Source organism: Malaya genurostris, chromosome 1 (assembly GCF_030247185.1).
Source record: "Malaya genurostris strain Urasoe2022 chromosome 1, Malgen_1.1, whole genome shotgun sequence".
Classification (NCBI taxonomy): domain Eukaryota; kingdom Metazoa; phylum Arthropoda; class Insecta; order Diptera; family Culicidae; genus Malaya; species Malaya genurostris.
In genome coordinates, this window is record NC_080570.1 from 653,690 (window position 1) to 674,174 (window position 20,485).

Below are 20,485 nucleotides of genomic sequence, written 5' to 3' on the forward strand. Positions count from 1 at the left end.
TCGTAAAATCTTTTTTTTGTAAGAATTTCATAATGAATTAAAGGACAGTAAATTCGCATATGTTTTATTTGATTAGTAGTTTTCTACTTGAAACGAAAATAATTGCAAAACTGGCAAAATATAATGCATGCATGGTCTCGCTAGTCAGTTGTCATATATTCGATCCTCTAACCAGTGCTGTTGAGTGAAAATTTGGGCCCGGGTCTGGGAACTTCAAAGGCGTCGTGGGTATGGGAATATCATCGAATCAAAAGGTTTTAGAAAAAAATTTAACAAATAAAAACACATTTTTAATGATTTTTTATTATGAAGAATAAAAAACAATTTTAAATTCTCCGACCCCTCTGCAAAAGTCCGGTTCCGGTGGTATTCCCCCCTTACTCCTCACCCACTTGACGATCCAGCATCTAACTGGAAAAGGTTTAAGCTTCAGTGGAATCGCAATACTAACCATACACAGCGCCATTTAGTTTCTTAGCGTGAGAAATATTAAACATGATATAAGACTGTCTCGTTCACTGAAAATTTGGTCAAGGCACAACAACAGGTTTTAACAAACTAATGTTTTTTTGGGTTTCAGGAAGTGCTTTGACTTACAACAAATCTATTTTCGGCTGTTGTTTTTGTGTGTCTCATTTCTCGGAAGGACAATATAGATACTATTATTCTGCTACTAATATTATTTGATACTATTATTCTGCTGAAGAAAGTATGTTGATATGTTAAGGCGTTTAAGAGTTATGCAATGTTTTTGAGTTTTTTGAAGGTATTTTTAAAACTAACACCCTCCCAATTTTCTCTTAAATTTTTACTCATATTATGACCTTTCAGGAACCGCATAGGATACATTTTTATCGATCTGGCATCTAATGAATGGGAGCGGGTCATTTTGCCGAAAGCCACTTCGCCGAAAGTCGTTTCGTCGAATGCCATTTTACCGAAAGTCGATGTGACGTAGCCATATTAGATATTTTTTCATTTTCACTTAATAAACGAAAAATACCACATACATTTGCCTTGTAGATACACCTATGTAATTGATTTGATGTTTAGTAGTTAATAGTCAATAAGTTTTCTTGGGAACTCCGTTCTGAGGTTCATGAATCAATCTTTATTCAAGAGTACAAGAATCAATCTTTATTCAAGAAATACAATTGTAGATCAACAAAACGGGCGTTACCGCCCTTTCATTTGTCTTCATTTTAAATCAATTCTAATTACGATTTTAAGACGTTTTCAGGATCCGGCGAAATGACCGTTTCGGCGAAATGGCTTTTGGCGAAGTGGCCTATTCGGCGAAATGGCTTTTGGCGAAACGGCTTTCGGCGAAATGACCCTGATCCCTAATGAATATTGATATTTGAAGCTTGACTAGTTTTTGATGGAAAAATAATCATAACTTTTTACTGGTAGCTCATATGAAAAAGCTTAGTTGAGCAAAATTGTGCGCAATGATTAGTACAACAACACTTCTGAAGACAACTTTTCCGTAGAACGATTCACAAAAAAGTTAGAACAAAAAAAGTGAATTTTCAGGAGCCACCCTACTTTTATTCGGGAAAATTGATGTAACTCGATCAAATGAAAAGCTAGAGAGGAGCTTTTTTCAGCAAAGTTGCTCAAAATAAAATTTCCTACAACTTTATTGTAAATCATTTTTGAGTTCAATTAAGAAAGTTAGATTTCAGATTTCAATCTAAGTGAGGACCACCCTGGTAACATTTTTCATCAAAAGGAGCGCCATTTGATTACAAACAACTTTTGTGAAGACACCAACTACAAAAAACTAATATTTAATAGTGAAAATATTTTTGTCACGCTAATTTCCCGTTTCGGACCATAGTGCAATGGTCTGTCAAGTTTTAACCTGTTTGGCAAGGTGCCAATACATAGGAGAAGTACTACAGTTGCTGAACGGTTTTTTCAAATGAACGGTTCTGCCCATCACTAACTAGAACAGAACGGATTGACTAAACCGAAACTTTCCATGGTTCGCCGGTATGTAGGACAATTTTAAGGGTGACGCTGCACAAAATAAATTAAACCTGCAGGCATGTACGCAAGCTTAGCGCAAACCTTCATCATGGCATTGAGGAACCTCACAGAGTGCAAATCGTTTCAATACTAAAACTGATTGTGTGAAAGGGCTCTTTTCAAATATATGTGCCTGCGCTATGCGATATGCACAGTAACTATACGAAACTGTCGTCTCTGTTAGGGAAACCCATGATATTGGCTAGGAGAAAGAGAAACATTAGAGAATGCTATTTATCTATTGAATTTTTGACCAACAACTATCCAAAATATATGGCATTTTATACTTTCAACGATGTTTGGCAATATTGCCTAGCAGCCTAGTGTAATGATATCGAAAATCTGATTTAAGTTGGTCGAGCAGTAGTTTCCGTATTTTGAGTTTGTACGTATAAGGCATAGTCCAACGTCAAAATCGCATCTCTAATTTATTATCAATGTAATGATTTTTCTTTTTCATAAAACCACTTGACGTTAACGCAAGTTTAACTTTTTAAAAAGGAGCAACTCAAATATCAGATCAATTTTGTACAATTGATAATTTCCGAACTACTTTGAACTGGCAAAATCTCTATCCGTACAAAACAAATGGTTCACCATACTGAAGCCGTGTGCAAAGTTATACCCAAATCGAAGAATATGAAGTCTAATAATGTCTCCTCAATTTGCGAAGTTGCACTGAAGGAAATTCTTGCTAAACAACAAAAATAGCCGAAATTTTAAGAATGTATTATAATTTACTCTGGTGAGTGTAGTTTCTGAAAATGATACTAACGGGAATTGAAATTCAGTATCGAAATCCGTTGGGAAGTTCCTGACTTATAACAAACCACTCTACCAGCTATCTTTGAAACAATACGATCTCACGCATGATTTGATATAGTCAAACCTTCCAGTAGGTTGGGAATAGGATCGATGTCATCAAATTCAGCAATGTAGCTGGTTTTAGATCATTTTAAAAAAACGATTATTCATTCCACGATCATATTAGTTATCTGTGTCATTTTTGGAACTTTATAAGGATAGAGGAACCAAGTTTCTGCTTTAAAATGAATGGTCCGCTTAATAAGGGGCTGGGGTCCACTATGAGATTGATAGTACCTATTAGCTCTCTCCGGACAGTACCAGCCTAGATGCCGTGTGTAATCCGAAAAAAATGAACCAAGAATAGATCTACTGGATTCTTGCTTCCACGTCGTAAAAGGCGACAATTGCAGGAGTTTCTTTTTCACTTCAGTTATCCGATATTTTCAATGTTTTACTTCTGATTACTCTATTTTACTAAATTATCTCTTCATTCAACCTATCAATTTCCGTCCAGCTTCGGAGAAAAGTTTTATTTGGAATGTTTTCTTCTTCCGTGTTTTTGATTGTCTTTCAGGATTATAAATTGAATGATAAAAATCAACTATTGCGCAAATCCGTTGATATTACAACGTTAATAACAGAGATAATATATGTCGGTATATTGAATACACAGTAAAATAAACACTTGATATTAATATTTCAAACAATAAATTAATATTTTCTCAGTAGCCGGCTGCCCAGATCAACCAATATAACCAATTAATAATTTTAATAAATAATAAAAATAATAAAGCGAAAATAATAAAGAATCAAGACGCGCGTGAAATCTGTTGACCTTTATTTGGTGATTTAAAATGATTTTATAAAAACTGTTTTGAATATGCCAATGCAATGAATCAACTATTTTGTCTATATCCTATTCATTTGTTTATTTTGTATCAAGTAATTTCATTAATAAAAAATAGGGAAGTTTTTATTCTTTACGTGATAGTATTGCTAATTTTTCCTCGAATAAAAGCTGTGAATCAAGACATCCCGGGACTTCAATATATGATATTGTTGAAACGTTCACTCGGGAAGTCAGTGAGTTTAATGGTGCATCCGAGCATATTGAAACCGGAACATACTGAGTCGCGCGCGAATAATACCGATACTGAAATTTTTACTAACAAATATCATTCTCCCGTGACACTTGTGGAGTGCGCAGTAGTATATACGGCCTCTAGTAACAACAAATGGTGGACTAACATCCCTTCCCATTCCTTAGAGGATCTATTTTCGGACCTGGCCGGCGCCGGTACTGATCAATGAATTCTGGGGTTACCAGAAGATGTACATAGAAGGATGATTCACCAGTCCCAGGTTGGATCATCTAGAAATTCCCTGTACAATTTCAGCTAATCCCGATCAGTAACAAAGTAACAACCAGGAGTGGTCGCTCAAGCTAAAATGAATGGTCCGTTTAATGATTCCGTTAAGTGGAATAAATTTAATCACAGTAGGAACTGTCAATCAAACTGTTGAAGTTTTGTTTGTTTGTTAATTGTAACGAAATAAGTTGTTCAGTGTTGAACATTATCGATGCTTGTTGAACATTTGTTTCGATCGTCTTTTTGCCAACGGTGAACGGTGTACCAGAGAAAATATTATTGAAAAATATAAAGCGATCACACATTTGGCATATTAAATTCATACGAATAAACCAGATCTGTCCAAACTGAACAGAATTGTACTGTCATTTTGTTTATTGAAATGAAACTCAGTAAATTTATTTATTCACTTTTTTATTATTTCCATAATTCATATTCATATGTCATTTTTCTCATTCACGGATTATCCGCATAATTAAATTGTAGGGTTTTGTTTGCTTCAATCCTTCTGCAAGAGCAATAAATAAATATGTATAGTGCTTAATTTTCGATTTCTCGTTCTGTCAAAAGTTCAAACTAGCCGATCTGTATTCATATTGCCTTATTTTTGTAAATTACTTTTACACTGCTTCTTGTGTTGCGGTCGCTGCATTAAGTATTAATTACGTCATTTCCATATGTTTACACACATTTTAAATGCAATACAACTTTTGTTCTTTATCGGTTTTAACCCCACCAGCAATACTGCATTACAAACTGTAGTGAACTACATAACGGTCAATCTTTCGATCCGGTTATACCCAGCGGTGACGCATTAATTGAATGCCACTCCGTTTACTTTCCATATTAACATCAATGGGGGCTTAGTTTTTTTTGCATTGTTATAGATCTATTAAATTAATATCATTAGTAATTGTTATAATTTACAACGTGTTAAAGAAGTACAAGCTTTTTAAAATGCTTCATTTTATTCACCAGTTATTACGTATTACACGGTATAGCTTATTACAGCATTTTTTTACGTTTTGCTTTCGAGAGCTTGCTTAACGAATGTCCAAACTTTTGATTTGAGATTTTTTTTTATTTCAATTTTGGTGAGATCATAACATTAAGTTGTTCCTTTTCTTTCTATGGCAAGATTTCCAAGTGTCATGCGAACTATTTTCAGACGATGGAATGAGCTTCTTTATATTTTGCTGTCTATTCCACCCTGACTATTTTTACGTATTTCATTTTCTGTTTTTTTATTGTGACAATATTCAAGCAATATTTACAGGTTTCTTGGGAAAATATGAGGAAACTGAGTTTTTATTTTGCAATAAATAAAACCGTTTCACTTTTTTTTCTCGCTGGCTGGAGGTAATGGTATAGATTATGATTTTTTGAACGAACATTGTCTCGTCGATTCTACGAGAAACGAGGAATATATTAACAAATTAAATCGAGTTAATTGATTTGAGGAACTATAAATATGTTTTTTTTGCGATTTTCTGTGAGTACAAGCTGCAACAAGGGCAAACGAAAACTGGGTCACTTGATATGCGAATGAAACTGGTTAACAAGCGCTTCGAGTGCAACGAGCGAAGCGTTCGGCACTGCTCGTAGAGATAGCCTGGGAAAGGCGATTCAAAACCGTACAGTCGAATGGAAGACAACATATTCTACTATCATAATAAAATCGTTCCTCAAATCGTTCTAAAATCTCAAATAATAAAAAAAAAACAAAATATTTGCATTAGAAATAGGAAATTTATTTAATGATTTCGCCATCATGCTAACTAAACTTACGATCAAAGTCCTGTTAATATATAATAGTAACAAATTTACACAAGCGAAGTTCAACAAAAGGAAATAAAATGCCTAAGGATCAGTCCGACACTGGCAAAATGACGAAGTTATCTTGAATAGTAGTTTACTGTGGAAACTTTTCTTTTATTCTAGCATTAATTCTAACCACTGGACAGATTTTCGGTTACTGTTTTTGTTGTTTTTTTTTCTTGTTTAATTTGATTAGTTGTGGATAATTTTAATTACGTATTTAACCCAGTCCTGGTGCAGTCGGCAAGGATTGAAAAACTGCACGCTAGACTGTGGATATTGTACCTTTACATCGAATCCTTAAAGAACGAAATGCTATAGTTAATGAGTACGTCCATTTTACATAACTAAACATTACCTAACACAGTTTTATTTTTGTTTTGTTTAGCACTTTCACTTTGAACGAGGTAAAAGGCGATAATATCGAACCAAGGAGTTTGGGTTTACTCGTTGACATTTATCGCTTCAACTATTCACGTTCACTTGCAAGTGTATAATTTTTATATATGATTACAAATCATGTTTAGGTTTTGTAGAAAAAAAAAATCCTTAGCACTAGTACGTATATTTGTTATTACTTTTACTTTTTTTCTGATTTTTTCCATCTTAGAAAATAGACTTTTATTTTTCTTTGACGAACTCTCCATGCACTCGGGTAGCTGCAATTTCCAATAGTTCTTGTTCACTCTCAGTCACAAGTAGCCCTTAGATCACGATTCAGTTTCGGGTTGTGCTGGCATCGTCGTAGCAGTTATTAGCCGATTTTACATTATTTTTCCTTCCTTATGTTGAGTACATCTACAATTCAGTATTTTTTGTGTGCATTACGTATGTCGGTGTGTTTTGTGTTGTGACCTATTTACGTTCTCGGTTAAATTGAACCAACGATGTCTCTAGTACTCAGGTTTGCGCTGTTTGTTTTTTTTGTTGTTGTTGTTGTGATGAGATAAAAATGAAATGACGAAAGAGAAAAAAAAAGAAACATAAGAATCACTTGGAAAATTTCTGCTGCCTGGTTGATTGGAATGGGTCAAAATATAAGAAAAGTAGGAAATTCTGTTTGCACGCAAGGACAATCTTGATGCTGATTAAATTCTATTTCAATTCAGTTCAGTCTAAAGCGTAGTTTTTCAAACATTTTCAATTCATTCCCACCTTTTGTTATGTTGCATCACCTGTAAAATAAGTGGTAAGAAGGAGGAAAGAAAAAAAGAAGTTTTCTGTTTAGATTTTCTTTTCAAAAAATGTACATAATTTCACTCTGAGGAGAAAAATGCAACGAATAACGATCCATTTAAACTAATCTTATCTGTTCAATTGCAAAATATATCAGATTCCTTCAAACTGTGGCATGACAAAATCTACGGTTGAATGGAGTAAGTAAAAACATACTATTTTCTCATCTTGTGAATAAAACGAAACGATTAACATGCAAAAAGGTTTTTCAATCACAAGATTTAAAAGCTTTGCTCGGTGCGATAGAATAGAAATAAGCAACAATAACGCATTCTCTTGTCTTCAGATAACGCAACTGAACTGTATTGCCACTGGTAATTGTACCGAAAACGAACAAAAAACAAAAAAATGAACTTCTTTCATGAATTCAACTCGATCACGATAACGTGAGCTGCATGTTACACTCGAAGAAATCAAAATGGCATGAAAGGACAAGAGAACAAGAAGGGGTGAAATGAAAACTATGCTTTAAGAACGAACTTTACTAACTGCTTTTAGTATATCCTGATTCGTTTTATTATCCAGACCTCCCATCATACTGAGATTCCCTCCAACGCCGACGCCCATGCTGCCGAGACCCAGCTTCAAATCGTTCTGTGCCACTATCGACGGATGATGCAGATGACTTCCGAGGCTCGCACTGCCACCTCCACTGGACTGTTGGGAACCGACGATCGTCTGTTCCTGCTGTTTCTGACTGTGATGTTGCTGGGCGGATTTTAAAGATTCATTTTTCATTTTGTCCTGTTCTTCGCGTTCACGCCGTGCCTACAATTAGAAAGAAAAAAAAAATAAAAACGTGCTCAATCATATCTAGTTAGTTCGAGAAAAACTTTTTCCGAGAGGTCACCTGTTCGTTAATTTCTTTCACAGCCCGCAGTTCCTTCTTCAGTTTCATCCGACGATTTTGGAACCAAATTTTAATCTGTCGTTCGGTTAGGCATAGGGCATGTGCAATTTCGATTCTTCTTCGGCGGGTCAGATAGTGATTGAAGTGAAACTCTTTCTCCAGTTCCAGTGTTTGAAAGCGGGTGTAAGTCTGGCGACCTCGTCGACGGGGGCATCCGTTCGGACCTGGTAAGAAGGGTGAAGTGGTAGAATAAATGTTCGTTTTTTTTAAATTTCAACTACGACACAGAAAGGTGTAACGAAAGGCAGGGTGGGAGAAAGTGTGCAAAAAAAAGAGTTTGTTGCGCATTTCTTCGGGAGTCAGTCAAGTATAAAAGGAAGGTAAGTTAGATAAAAGGGATCCACAGGATATCAAGAGAAAGTTTTTCGGAACAAAGCAAGAGAAATCTGGTCTGGTCTCTGTTTTGCTTCACAATAGAAAAGGGTAATAAAATTAAGAGAAATGGTATTCGGCTTGGTAAACTTTTCAGCTGACTGTGACTAGTTTGACTAGTTTGGTTGTGACGCGAAAGAACTTTCGAAAATGAATAGCAGTGAGTAATCTTCGCGTTTCACGGACCACTAGGAGAAATGTATCTAACGACCAGTTAATTGACTTAAGATGGCCGCTTTCACACCCTTTTCTATAGAGTCGTGCCGCGAAGGGACTGTACGTTAGAGGTATTGATGATAAAATATGACGCTCGTAAATTTTCGATTCCGCTGTGCGAGAAGAATGGAAAATTACTCGTGTTAGATTCCCTATCTTTTCTAGCTGATATCAAGTTCTTCTAGCTTTCTCCTTCATCGATGAAGCAGAACTGGTTCGAGGGCGAGGGGCGAATATTTATGGCCTCTGATATTAAATTCTAGAGCCATGTTGATCCTTGTTATTTGCTTGCGTCGCTGTGGTGAGGATTCGTAATGAAGCTATTGTCTTCACAGTGCCAGAAACTCTGGAACCCGGGGCAATGTTTGGAAACAAAGAATCCCGAGGGGGGTGTTCCTGCTTTCGTAGTTTCCACACACTAATTGATGGCAACAGAAAATGAAGAATGTTCTTGGGCGGCTGCTGGGGATTGGGGATTTTCAGTTCAATTTCGAGGAAATAAGGAAAACATTCGGCATAACTCAATCCCGTTTAACATTCTGCCGTTAATGCAGAAATATATTCCTAGTTGACAGACGAAAACCGAATGTGCGTGCTTAAGTGATTCGACCATTAAAGTAATTAAACAAATTAGTAATCCGAGCCCGCGCATCAACAATTTCTCTCGTAGGTGTTTATTTATTTTCGTCAGTTTTTCCTCTCCTTGCCAGCACGCCACTAACTGCACCAACTATAGCTTATGTCGAAAGTAAACTCTCATCTCGGACGCCCGGACGACGTGGATAAACTGCCAATGGGCCGAGTAATACCACACTGCGTATTTATTATTTGCTGTTATGGCGTTGTATGTGTACTTGTAATTACAGTTAGTGCCGTGTTTCGTCCGAAAGCCTTTAGCACCTCGCTGATGGCAAGAGAATGCAAATACAATGTTGTAATAATAAGCTTGAAACGCACATTAAACGCAATAAAAATACTAATATCGTGTATGTTTGGAGCGTTAATATCCCGTAGTTATACTTATGCAAAAGATCGACTGAAAACGTATCGGACAACAGCAATCGGAAATCAAACAGGATATAAAATTTCAAACAGCCGTGACTGAGTAGAATCGCTCGTGGGCAACCATGTTCAACGTTTAGCACTAATTTTCATCCAACTATGACTTTGATTGATCGCTGCTCTCCGGGAATAGCCACATGGGGAAAATGTGGTTTATTTGTTCAACTACCAGGTTTACGATTTGTTAGTGGAAAACAAACTCCTTTCACTCTTTCAACAGGTGAGAAAGAAATGGTTCAAATGTTTTTCTTGGCCCGTCTCCCGTTGCGGGACGATACCCATATGGATCTTCCTTTATTTTTTATCGAATGAATGATTTCAGATGTGTTAGGCTATGAAAATATATCGACATTAAGTGTGACCATTGATTGGAACTCAACCAAAAACATGAGCAAATATGCATCTCTTGCCAACAACCCATTCCAATGCAACTACTGCTGTGCAAGGGGGCAAATGAATTGATTGCTCAAATGAAATGTTCCTCTCATCATAATGGTGTGAGTTTGCACACGCCTAGGGCCAATGGGGCCACTAGTATATATACTTGGAATCCCGCAGCGTCTACATACGGTAACGATGGTAAGCGTGCGGGCTAAATTACAGAGGAAATAATCGGTTTTATTAGTAGTTTTACTAGGCAAGTTGATAATAAAAATACATTGTGAACACACAGTTTTATAGTCGTTTTACCACTTTCTATTTATGGAGATAACTTTTTGCGGTCACCATTTCGTTCACCGTGTGCCTGTCTGTGGACAACGGTCTTGGTCATTTAAAGATGAATATCGCACACCGACTGACCATGAATTGGTTCGTCGACGGTACTGTGGCACTGTCATTGCAGCAAGTGCATAATAAATAATGCTCATAACGACAAATTCCAAGCCACACATGTGCTTTTGCCTGGTGTTGGCAAGGAATGGGGTATTCGTTTTTTTTTTTTTCATTCAAGATCTACATTCAATAGAAATTATCATCATCATGAAGTGTACAGACCAGAAACAACGACAATAACGATTTGGTTTGGATTTTAGTGCAAACCTCGTCAATTTCGAAACCATTCCAACTTTCCCGGAGATGGGTCAGTAACGGAAATGTCCTAACTTACTAAAGATGAAGCTTTTTATTATTATTATTATTATTATGCTACGATGACCTTTGCACTGTTTCTGGTTGCACTAAAGCAGTTAAAACATCGAGATCCCAAATTAATTGTTGTTTAAGCTTTTGACCTGCATCAAATGTAGATACTGAGCTCCGAATTGATTTAAATATTGCGTCCAAGTACCCTTTTTTGAGTTCAACTCCTGATCATCTGCACTCAGTAAAGCATCAATGCAATTGAAAAATAATTTGTGAAGTCGAAACATATAGCAGATGGTTCCAATAAATTTCAGTGTCATAAAGTCATTCGATGAATGATTTAGGAACATGCTTGGAAATAAACAACAGAACACAGAATATTGCCAATGAAGAAATTAAACTTTAAACATAGGTTCACCCTTTCCTGTTGCATGGAAAAAAATAAAATAACAGGGAATATTGGCAAACAAGTCATAAATTTCTCCGAATCTACTGTAGATGGTAATGGTAGTGCAGTTTCGCCCCCCTCGGGTTTAAAATGTTCACTGCTTCATAGCTGATCACTAATCTTCTCGGATCGTCGCATGCATTTTTAGTTTAATCTTCGGAGAAACAACGAATGGTTATGTAGAGGGCAAACATGGCAATAAATTTTTCTATGCCCCGAACAACGCCAGCGAGCATTCGAATGCGCACTGTTCGGCTAACTAATCGGTGCTTAGAAAAATCTCAGATGACTTTCATTATTCACGAATCGTTTAGTCTGGCACCATAAAGGTGTACGCACGCATTTTCCTAGTAGATCGAACATTCTGCTTCGTGAAACCTTCGAATGTGTTTAGAATGACACTAGAAGTCGTCATCTCGCTCGTGTTCTGTAATGAGTACATTCAACAGTCTGAGAGGAGAAAAATTTGTTCAGGAGCATCACAATAAATAAATGTCACCAGCACGTGGTGTTGAGCGTTATGGAACTACTTTCACCATTTTCCCCCCTCGCAAACTGAGCTAAATGTGCCATCAGTGTTGAGGAAAACCTTTCATTTTATTAAACATAAACCATCTCCCGTTTTCCACGCCAGCGCGTGGTGAGAGAAAAAAAAGGAAAAGAAAAACGTGTCAAGAATAAGGAACCAGACATTTCGTATTTCGCCTTCATTCAGCAGCCTGGGCTTTCGATTGCCACAAACTTTTCCACACCCCATGAATTTCCTCCTACGGTAGGATGATAGCCAACCTAGCTTGAACCCCACTGCCGTGCCCGGGAACATAGTTCAATTTGTTTTATGTCGCCATCACAACCATCTTTCGCAACTGGCCTCGACTGGTGAATGGCGATTCATGCTTCGTAGAAGCAAGGAAGAACTACTGGAATGTTTCTGTTTATCACCACAAACTGATTAATTGAATCTAGTTTTATAATATGTATACTTTTTAATAAAAGCTTGCGAGACAAAGTTGCAAGAACCAATTTAATTAATTTACTCTGTAAAACCACATTAGTCATGCCAATGATATTGATAAGGTTATAATAATTTAAATTTCATTACTAGAACGCATTCAGAATTTGAATTTAATTATTTCGTTTGCCGCCAGCGTTGATCTTTATGTAAATGTCTTCCATTTGCATTTAGATATGCGACTGAGCGAAATTTATTCATCATACGCATGATTGCATTGCAATTCGAGTTTTCGCCAGACGAAGAACTTTTTTTAAATTGCAATTATTCGCTTATCTAGGTACTTTTAACTAATGTATCAATTTGATCCCTCCTTTAAGCGATTATCAATGATTATTATTGGGTCTGATGGAGAAAAAAAACTTGCCACTGCACTTTTTTTAATTCTTTCATGTTACATGATATGTTTGACATTGAAGCAATACGAACAAAATGGTGACTCAAGTGTGTCGAATATTTTCAAGAAACTGTTTATTCTTTGAATACAATGAATTACCTACGTTTGATTCGTCACAAATTATAAAATCACGTAAAAGTTCCATCGTTCATGTCCATAAATCTGTAACCAAACTGTGTAAATCACAATCAGGTGACACTTTTTCCACTTGAAATAAACTTGTTCCGCCAAAAGAAACGACGACAATAAATTACCACATTAACTGGACGGTAATTATACTGACCAGCGCCACACTTTTACGCATTCCACAGTGCGCCAAATCGCCGTTAGTTTTTCCTTTATCCCACCAACCTGCCTAGGCAAAGGTCTACCACGCGAGCCAGAGGAAAATTAAATTAATGAGGGCGGTCGTAAAATTTCCGCGAGTCTTACGACCGGTACATGAAATGAGCCATCTCTGGTGCAAAAGATGGTCACACCAGTGTCTATAATGGACTACTTTAATGAAAAATTAATTCTTGATTAATTATGATAAATACTAAACCTTTGGACGTGCAGTGTATTGTCGAGCCGACTGCTAGAACCGAACGAAACGCCCGCGAGTCTCGCGAAGAACCGATTCGGAATCGAAAATCTAAATATTTATTAGGTTTTTCTACACATGCTTAAGATTTCCTATGTTCGGCGTAGACAGAGTGCCGACGATTTTTACCATCAGCCTTACTGGAAACTCCACCGTCACTATATTTATTTATTTATCCATCACCCAACGAAAATAAGGTTCGTGTTCTTTTTTTTCCTAGACAGCAGCATTGATTCTTTAACAATTGCTCACGGTTCCTCCCACCAGCGACTTTTAGTTGAAGGAAAGAGGCAATAAATTTTATTTTTAACACATACTTTCTTCTAGTCTTAGTGGTACTGGAGAGAAATAAAAAACAACATAATTGTATAAATAATCATGCCTAGCTGCTTTTCGCCTATCTCACCAACCTGGATGAATGTTAAAAGGCAACGGTGAGGAAATGAGAAAGTGGGTATTTGGTAAACACGAAACGTCCCAGAGATGATTTGATCACGGAAAGACTTGGATAATACGTCTTGGACGTGGTGGAATAAAACATGTGTCTAACAAAGTAATTAAGGAAATAAAAATTACTTTATTCTATTATTCAATCCTGAAGCGTCCGTTGAAAACGAAATGAAGGCATTGTCTATATGTCAATAATATAATAGGAATTGATTCATAATCCAGTACGCGCCTTACTGTAAGTGTAAATGAAAAACGATCCCTTTTCTAATCTGCCATGTAGAGGCTAGAATATTAACACATTTTAGTTCTAAACTAAAGACATAGAAAATGGGTTCCAAATCAAACAACTTCATCAATTAGAAGTGTACTTCGAATATTTTCAACATTCAAAAATATTCTTTATTGAAATACAATTCATTACAAGTGAAAACAACATATTTTTCTTAAATTCTAACAGCAGTGATTTTTTTTTGCTAAACAAGATAACACTAATATTTTCTCATTCAGAACATGTATGTATCCGTATGTTAATTTACAGTCAAATGGGAAAGTTATAGAACAACTGCCGTGACCATAAATCAAAAGATGGTAGTTTGGACGCTTTGTTAGCTGGACAAATTATAGAAAGGATCGCCATGTATCAGTTCTGATTGACAACTGCTTTACCGGAGAACAGAAAACATCATATTAGTCAATCCAGTGCAGATTCGAATGCAGAATGTCATAAAAATAACTTATTCTTAATAAACCTAGTGGTACGATAACGCCTTTTTTTGTCTGTCTCATTAAAACATTTTCTGTCTTGTTTATTAAGATATTTTCTAACTGTAAATTGGGCTCATTTTTGATACAAATTTATTCAGTTTAATTCGGGTTGTTCACAAAAGCATGCTTCGGCAATAATCATCGAACCAAGTGTACAAGCAATAATACATATGTACTTGATCATTGATCATTTTCTGAAATATTTAATTCATCCATATTCGAGAAAATTGAGCGGTAATGAATTTTATGGTTTTCGTCACTTTTACCATTACACCTTCGGACCCAGAAGTGACAGCCAATTGATCTTCGAACTTAAAATACTAGGGATCTTTTGAGCTCCGATCAAAAGTCGAGTTTTCCAACAATTCTATCACCTTTCTGTAGAGATAGACAAAACATGTAACATTTTGTATTGTACTATCAAGAACACCGCCTCTAGAACTAAACAGTATTTACATTGAAATTTGGACAGGCACTATTCGCTTATGATAATTAGTATGCCATTGTATAAAGGATTACCAAAATCGATGGAATTTCAAGCCGGAGAAAGCGGTAATCAATAAGTGGCGATTTGTTTGAAGGCTTACCGTGTTTTTTATTCTGTGTAGGTGAAAAAATTGCAATTGTGATATTCTCTTACTTTACACCCACAAAAACTAAAATATTGTGTTGTACTGACATATTTCGTCCTGGACATCTTATGGTCGTGAAAGGGTTAAAAAGATCTTGAGGTTTGGTGCCCTACTATATTCGTACTTTATTGCGAAATGTATTAGTCCGATTTAGCCCCTCGGTTCCTGCAATATTGGTTGGTCACTTCATCACGACTTTGTACGAAAACTGATGCATATTTTCCCAAATCACAAATTAGGAATTGTAGCTGAAGGTTGAAACTAAGCAACGGTAGGAATGATCTTGGTGCATTGGTTGTTTTTTTTTCAATTTTTAAAAAGTATCCGATTTAGTCCGGGTCTCCTCTACAAAAGAATTTTTACGGGTAAAATATTTTACCATCAGTTGAACCACTTGTCACGATTAAAAGGCTATAAATTGTGAGTTAAGTCATAGAAAACGTTCTGCTACTAGTAGCAGATTTACACGCACGAGGCAATTCACGCTGGAAGGTAATGAGCTGAATAGCAGATTTAGAGCGATGGATAAAAAAGTTACCTTTAATCCAATTGTTTTCTATTTAATTTTAAACCTTTGAACCATTTTTTGCGATTTGAGAGATGGATGATTGCAAGCCAAAAATCTCGTCAAACGAAAAAAAAATTTCAACTAATAGCATTGCAATAGACTATCATATAAAACACTTAGTTCAGGGTACTAAATCATCAAGCCGTAACAAGTTTATAACAAAAAACTGTTTTCGTAACAAGTGCTCATATAAGTCTGGTCTCGTTAGTAGTCAAAATAACCAAATTTTCTTAAAAAATATCAAAAATATGAATTGTTAAGCTACGGCTGGTTTAAGAAAACCACTGGTATTAGTAGCAGATTCGTACGCACGAGGCAACTCACGTTGGAAACTAAGTAGTTAATTATCCGAAGTAGTGCGACAAATAAGAAGGTTGTCTTTGGATAGATTTCCCGTCCTACGACGCAATTTATTTATTATTAATTATTAATGTTATTCTTTTCCATCCCGGTGGTCATTCGCGGAATTGTTTTTCTTTCAAGTGAAAGAAACCAAAACATGAGCGGAGAAAAAATTCTTCAAATGATTATCTTGTTTTAGTTGAATATTTCGTTCTATTGATAACAAATTAAGTACAAAATAATAATCAAAAATCGAATTACTAATAAAAGTATGAGAAACTGATCAGTTTATTCACCTTAATACCCGTATCATTATCCTCAAAAACTGTGTGTCAGAAAATCAGTTACGGGAAAATGCAAATAAAAGCACTTGTACCGGATAGCTTTAGCAAAAAAATTGCTTCATTTGGGCGTGGTTGAGTGAGATTCCCGATCACAACTCATAGCATCCGGAGAAGAAAAATCGATTCGACAAGACGCGGAACAGCAACAACCAGAGGAGAAACTCATTTCGACGCTGTTTATGCGCAATAGCAATTTTTTATCACCGCAGCAGTAATCTATTCCAGTTTCAGCTCGCAGCAAAATGAGTGGTAGGTGCGTTTTTGCTCAATCACCTCAATCAAAAATTACATAATGGCTCACAAATGACTGGGTACCTTGATATGAAGTGATTGTCGCACCAGTACCGGCGTGTTCAATATAAACCAGTTACCAAGCAGCTCGCAGAATCGTGAAGCAACGTGAGATTGTTCGCTGGAGAGTCTGGACTCAAGCGGGGAATAAAGCATTATTGATTGCATTTCATGCGCATGCGAATAAATAAAATTCCCTTCACATCACTTCGGTCGCACCATCGTTGGGAATGACAACGGCAAATGCCACCGATTGATAGGCAAATTGTCGGTTGAATTTGGATGGGTCCTCGCAAGAATTGAACTTTGCTCACATCGAAGTACAGTATTTCATGATTGTAGGACCCTGGCAGCAGAATCGCTCGTTCAATCATCATTCAAATGTTTAAATGTTTCCAGGTCGCTGCGTAACCTACACCTCACGAGAATCTTCTTCTGCTTCTAGACCAGTAAAAAAAGTGTCAAACGGGCAAATAAAAGTCGTAAATATGTGCTCAGACACCGACCAGTCCCATCTTAGTACGAAACAACCCAGCAGAGGTAAACATGAGACGAAATGCGCTGAACATGTTGGCCATAGAAAAGTCTCCGACAATAAATATTAAACCGTTGACCGCAAGGAAAGATCGAATTTTTACTATTCTTCACGGTCCGGTGGGAATTTATCAATATTAAACCATCCATAAGGAAAACAATGTCGGAATCGGCAAGAAGAAAGTTTATTCTACCTCGATGCGATTGGAACGAGATAAGGGTTTGAGTGAACAAAAAAAAAACAAAAAAGAAAAGTATCGGAAAGTGTTTAGATGTGGCAGATAATTTATTGATTTTCCTCCTCCACATCCTTAGCTATCGGAATATGGTGTTCACCAGCTGTGACGAGATCACCATTTTATATTCCAGATTCCACTACACACCTTCGCGATGGAGAAATGTAACATTTGTGAGACAGGTTCTTTGTCTGACCAGTTTTTCTTCTTATTCTTCAAGAAGGTAATATTTTATTCAGATTACAGAACACTGTTCACCTATAAAGCCCATAGAATGTTTCCTACGGGATTTGAGCTTTTGTTGGTTAGCTTTTTCATCTCGGTGCCGCCGGTCAGTGAACGGATTTGTTAGTAATAAATTTTGACTAACTGAGCAAACTTTCTGAAATCCCCATTGAAGCAAATCAAAACGACCGAAATTAACAAAAAAGAAAATGCCGGACCTAAAATGATACATGAGTACACCTGACACTTCATTTTTCTTCCACTCGGTCGGGTGGGCAAAGCATTTCATTTCGGATCGAGGCTCTTGATTTTTAATCAAAAAAACCCCTCTGCAACTTATAGTCCGAAAGGCCCCTCGAAAACGACGACGACGACGAATAAAAATTGTGCTCCTGATCGTCCTCTCAACATCAGCAGAAAAAGTCCGATAAATGCATCCGAAAGCAATTTTCCTTCATCTGTTCTGCCACTTGGCCCGAGTTCGGTATTGGCAAACGCTTATTTAGAATTCAGAAAAGATATTTCCCTAGAGGGATCCGTCAAATGGCACATAGGCAAGCGGAGGGAATGATTATGCTTGGACTTTAAAAACTTAAAGTTTTCTATTTAACATTTCTCTTTGCCGTTGACGATGGGGACGCTTTCCCTCCACGGGCTGTAGACTGTGCGTTGAAAAAAAATATTGTAACCACCTCCTATATTTTCCATGTCAGGCGAAAAGTCACAAATTGATCTTTCTTTGCTCCCACCCTTCAGTCGGTAGTCACTGTTCGTGCAATTGATTTATCGTATTTTGCCAGCATGTCAAGGAAGACTTCAGCTCTGCTCCACCAGGCATAAATTGTTATTTTACGGCCATTTGAGCCGGCTAATCCAACAGCGCTCATAGTTTAAACGGTGAGTCTGATCATAAGAGGTAATAAAAATTGCACATCGAGCACTATACAATGAGGTACACTGTTGTTGTAGCCGGACGAGCTTATACGCATAGAAGTCCGGAGCAGGTTTTAGTGATGACCCAAAAAAAAAGCCCGCGTTTTCCCCGGCTAGGCAGCGCTGAGGAAAAGTTCTTTCTCCGCTCGTAAAAGTGAGCATAATTTTATTGCTTTTAAATAATACTCGAGACAGCGACATTTTACGACTTTTCCGCAAAAAGGAGTGAATAAGAAAACCGAAAACAATAAATTTTCCAGACCGAGATCGTGACAGACTCGAGGATTAGAGTTTAAGTCGGCAGGGGCTGTACGGGAGAAATGATTTACGAGGCGAGCGTCTAGCAATATGTGCGCAAAAAAGACTAACTAATGAAAGCCATCACTATGAAGCTCGATCATTGACTAATCGAAAACAAGCCCACGAAAAAAAAAATCGGTCGATCCCATAAAATTTGAAATAATGATTTGTTTGGCAATAAAATTTATCGCCGACTTGACATTTAAATGGCGAAATAATACGGTCAATAAAAGCTCGTTGTTCTATTCACCGGAATAAACCTCAATTATTCGAATCGGTTTGGACGTGACTGTAGGGCAAACCAGGCGACCGTGACAATGCTGGAATTTAACAGAGCGAATGTCGTTTATTGCACGCTCCTGAGATTGCCGTTGACAGCAAATAATGAAGAAAATTCGGTGCTTCCGTGCACGGTGATGTGTGCACTAACGACACATAATAGGCGATTAGCCACTCCCGGTCTTGATCATTACGGAAGGTCATACATAAAGTATCAACTGATCTAGTCTAACAATACTGAAAATAAAATTTTGTTTCAGAAATTGAGCCATTCTAATTCGCATTCTCGAATGTAGTAAAAATGCCCGTCGCCCGCGTAGGTTTTGCTTTAATTAGGTAATAAAATGTGTTACTGTACACGAAATTAGAATGTATCACATCGTCAGGGATTTCACTCACTGGTCATGAATCTCTCCCATCGTGACCAAGATTATCACGAGCCGGTCTCCCGAGTATGCGGCCATAAACTAGGAGAAATAATTGAATTGATTAGCACCGACTGAAGAGCAAAAATGCACAACGCTGCGTGGATGCTGGACCTCGAAACAATTTCTTCAATCGACTTAATGAACTTCTTGGAACGTCCAGTATGTATGTGAGCTGGAAACCAACCGTTTTGTCCGGTGGCGGTCATCATGTATTTAATGTATAAATCAAGTCTTTAATTGCATACTCCCTTAGTTAGTTGGACAGTTTGAAAGTTCTGTTTTGCGATTGCAATCAGCGAAAATTCCTTCAGAGTGGGGCACTTCTCCGGGAGGAAAAGTCTGATATCTTTCTGAAAAACAATTATATCGTAGCTTTTCCTGTTGAGCTCAGTTCACTTGAAACTAAAAAGCATAAAACAAGTATAATCTACCGCAACTACACGACAGTCATAGACAAACTGATAAAGAAATTAATTCCCATGGAAATGGTAATCCTGTATGGGCAAGCACAGCCTCGAGTGTGTTAACCCTGGTAGCGACCTTAATTTATTCTACACGCGGTGTCTTCGTGCAGTAGAAGGAAACCAAGCGAGCTGCGATGCGATGCGTTGGAATAAAATTTAATGAAATTGATTTTTTTTTCTCCAAGCCATTTCTGGTTTTCTTTCCCGTGTCTAGGTCTGTGTAAGACGTGACTCAAAAGTAAATAACAACTGTCACTGGACTGACTCCGGCGAACCAGTAAAGGGAGGACAAAACCGCGCGGGATCATAACTCATGTCATGAGCCCTGAAAACCCGGCGAGATAGT

The 20,485-nt window shown here is 37.1% G+C and overlaps 2 protein-coding genes across 9 annotated transcripts in view; both read right to left on the reverse strand.

Moving 5' to 3' along the window:
• Positions 1-20,485, reverse strand: part of LOC131428861 (homeotic protein ultrabithorax-like) — a 349,128-nt gene that overhangs the window by 188,101 nt on the left and 140,542 nt on the right. The window lies entirely within an intron of this gene.
• Positions 4,626-20,485, reverse strand: part of LOC131428834 (homeobox protein abdominal-A homolog) — a 32,368-nt gene continuing 16,508 nt past the window's right edge. For 4 of the 7 annotated variants that reach the window (XM_058592895.1, XM_058592880.1, XM_058592901.1 and 1 more), the window contains 4 exons: positions 8,116-8,339; positions 7,755-8,033; positions 7,185-7,204; positions 4,626-6,940 (listed from right to left, as the gene is read on the reverse strand). In XM_058592895.1, the coding sequence (XP_058448878.1) occupies positions 6,901-6,940; positions 7,185-7,204; positions 7,755-8,033; positions 8,116-8,339 (563 nt within the window). In that variant the 3' untranslated portion in view covers positions 4,626-6,900. Of the gene's footprint in view, positions 6,941-7,184; positions 7,205-7,232; positions 8,034-8,115; positions 8,340-20,485 lie in introns of those variants that run through there. The other 3 variants (XM_058592904.1, XM_058592916.1, XM_058592911.1) reach the window with 3 other exon arrangements.